The sequence below is a fragment of the Galeopterus variegatus genome, unplaced genomic scaffold, assembly GCF_000696425.1.
Source record: "Galeopterus variegatus unplaced genomic scaffold, G_variegatus-3.0.2 Scaffold314, whole genome shotgun sequence".
NCBI lineage: Eukaryota > Metazoa > Chordata > Mammalia > Dermoptera > Cynocephalidae > Galeopterus > Galeopterus variegatus.
The window spans coordinates 522,370-524,429 of record NW_007726425.1 but is presented as its reverse complement, the minus strand read 5'-3'; the positions used below and the strand labels follow the sequence as shown (position 1 = coordinate 524,429).

At 45.9% G+C, this 2,060-nt stretch overlaps 1 protein-coding gene across 4 annotated transcripts in view; it reads left to right on the top strand.

Annotated features, from left to right (window-relative positions):
• Positions 1-2,060, top strand: part of CACNA1E (calcium channel, voltage-dependent, R type, alpha 1E subunit) — a 344,242-nt gene that overhangs the window by 122,318 nt on the left and 219,864 nt on the right. For all 4 annotated transcript variants that reach the window (XM_008567380.1, XM_008567379.1, XM_008567378.1 and 1 more), the window contains one exon: positions 814-995. In XM_008567380.1, coding sequence (XP_008565602.1) covers positions 814-995 — 182 coding nt within the window. The remainder of the gene's footprint in view (positions 1-813; positions 996-2,060) is intronic.

The window sequence follows — 2,060 nt, the reverse complement described above, 5'->3', positions numbered from 1 at the left end:
GCAGGCCAGTGAGACTCTGGAGTCCAGAGTTAGACTTGTTCCTCTCTGGATCTGTGGAGACATTTTCACTCCATGCTTTATCTCAAGGTCTTCCTTGCTCTCTGTTTTGACCCATACATAGTGCAGAAGAACTGCGGGAGCTCCGAGCTTGGCTTGGGAGAATTTGGGGTACACAAACCCTGAATTCTCATCTCTTTGCATCTTATTTGTTATTGACAAGTTGAGTAGAATACCCTAGGAGGAAAGGTGGTGGTAGACAGGTTGAAGAATCCCAAAATAGGCCACATGTTTTCAGAAAAAGAATCTTCAAAGGACACATTCCACATTAGATTTTTATTTTTTATTTTTACCTTTTATTCAAAACAATCCATGCTGGAAAAACAAGAAGTTAAGACCCACTAAAGGGACCATAGGTTATAACTGTCCCCACAACAATGAGGAAGAACTCAGGGTTTGTCCTGGAGTCTGAAGTTAGAGGACTTTGTTTTGGCTGCCCCTCAGTCTTCTGTGTGATTTGGTTCCATACATTCCTGTGATACTGCAGGTGAGGAGAGAGGATGCGGCCTGCAGAAAGTGAGGTACCATGTGGAAGAGTGGCTCCATTTTCAGAAAAGATGGGGTAACACTGGGTTGAACGCACAGTATGTGAGCTGGGAGGTACAGAGAGACCAGAGAGGAGGGGGAGCCTGAGTTGAAAATGGCCAAGCCTCTTTCTGTGGGGAATAGGATTACTTCCTCGTGCCTCCTGGGGTCATTTCCAGCTCATGCTAAACACCGTGTGGTTTATCCCCCACCCTCACAATGTGTCTGCAGGTATTCTAGAAGGATTCGACCCCCCTCATCCATGTGGCGTGCAGGGCTGCCCAGCCGGTTATGAATGCAAAGATTGGATCGGCCCCAATGATGGGATCACCCAGTTTGATAACATCCTTTTTGCTGTGCTGACTGTCTTCCAGTGCATCACCATGGAAGGGTGGACCACTGTGCTGTACAATGTAAGTAGAACTGGCGGGGGTGGGGGACGGAGGACGGGAGAAACCTGAAATGAGGCTTCTGGGGTTGTTTGGGCTGGTTAGTCTGGGATATGTGTGTGTTGGGGTGGGGAGTGAAGACTCAACCACGAGAAGTCTTAGCAGTTCGTATCCCTCCTTTGTCTGGCCTCTTGCTGAGTGGAAATGCATCCTGTGATGGATGGGTGAACAAACTAGCTGAATGAGATCAACTTAACAGTTGTAGAGTATGTTGGATTAACATGGTGGTGAGGTACAGTGAAGAGTACCAGAAGGTGACTGTCCTCAAACAACTTACCATCAGGTTGGGAAGCTGTTTTAGTAGTTCTCAATCCTGGATGCACATTAGAATCAGCTGAATGCTTTAAAAAATTATACCAGCTGGGCTCTGTTCCAGACCAGTTAAGTAGGAATGTTCTAGGGGTGAAGGTCTGTCAGTTGACAGTTTTTAAAAACTCCCTAGCTGATTCGAATAGGCAGCTACTGTCAAAAGATACTGCATTATATGCACAGAAGATAATAAGCATGCTTAAATGTAAGACTCACCAGGGATGCTTGTTAAAAATTCAGATTCACAGGCCCCTTCTCTGGAGATTCTGCTTTCATATAGCTTTGTATAGTTGGTAAGCTGTGCTTTTTGCAAGGTCCCCTGGTGATTCATATGATCAGACATGTTTGGAAGCTTCTGAGTTGGTGCATGAGACAAAGCTGTCTAGCTGCCTGTCAGGGATGCTGGGGATTTCTGCATGGGGACAGAAGTTAGTCAAGGTGACCATGAAGTCTCTTCCACTTTCCTGAGTCTGATTTTACTAAGTTATCAAAGGCATGGTATAGTGTCTAAGTACAAAAACGAGAAGTAGGGGGAGATGTGTGGTTTGATGCACATAGAGTTTAGGTGGGCAAAGCAATTTGGGCAGGTGCTTACAAAGGACTGTGCCATGTTTACATTTAGCATCCCACCCCAGGGCAGATACCATTGGAACGATCGTCACTTGTGTACACTGCCACAGTTTGCCTTTACCTTAAGGTGGCCTCTGTTTCCTTCAGTTC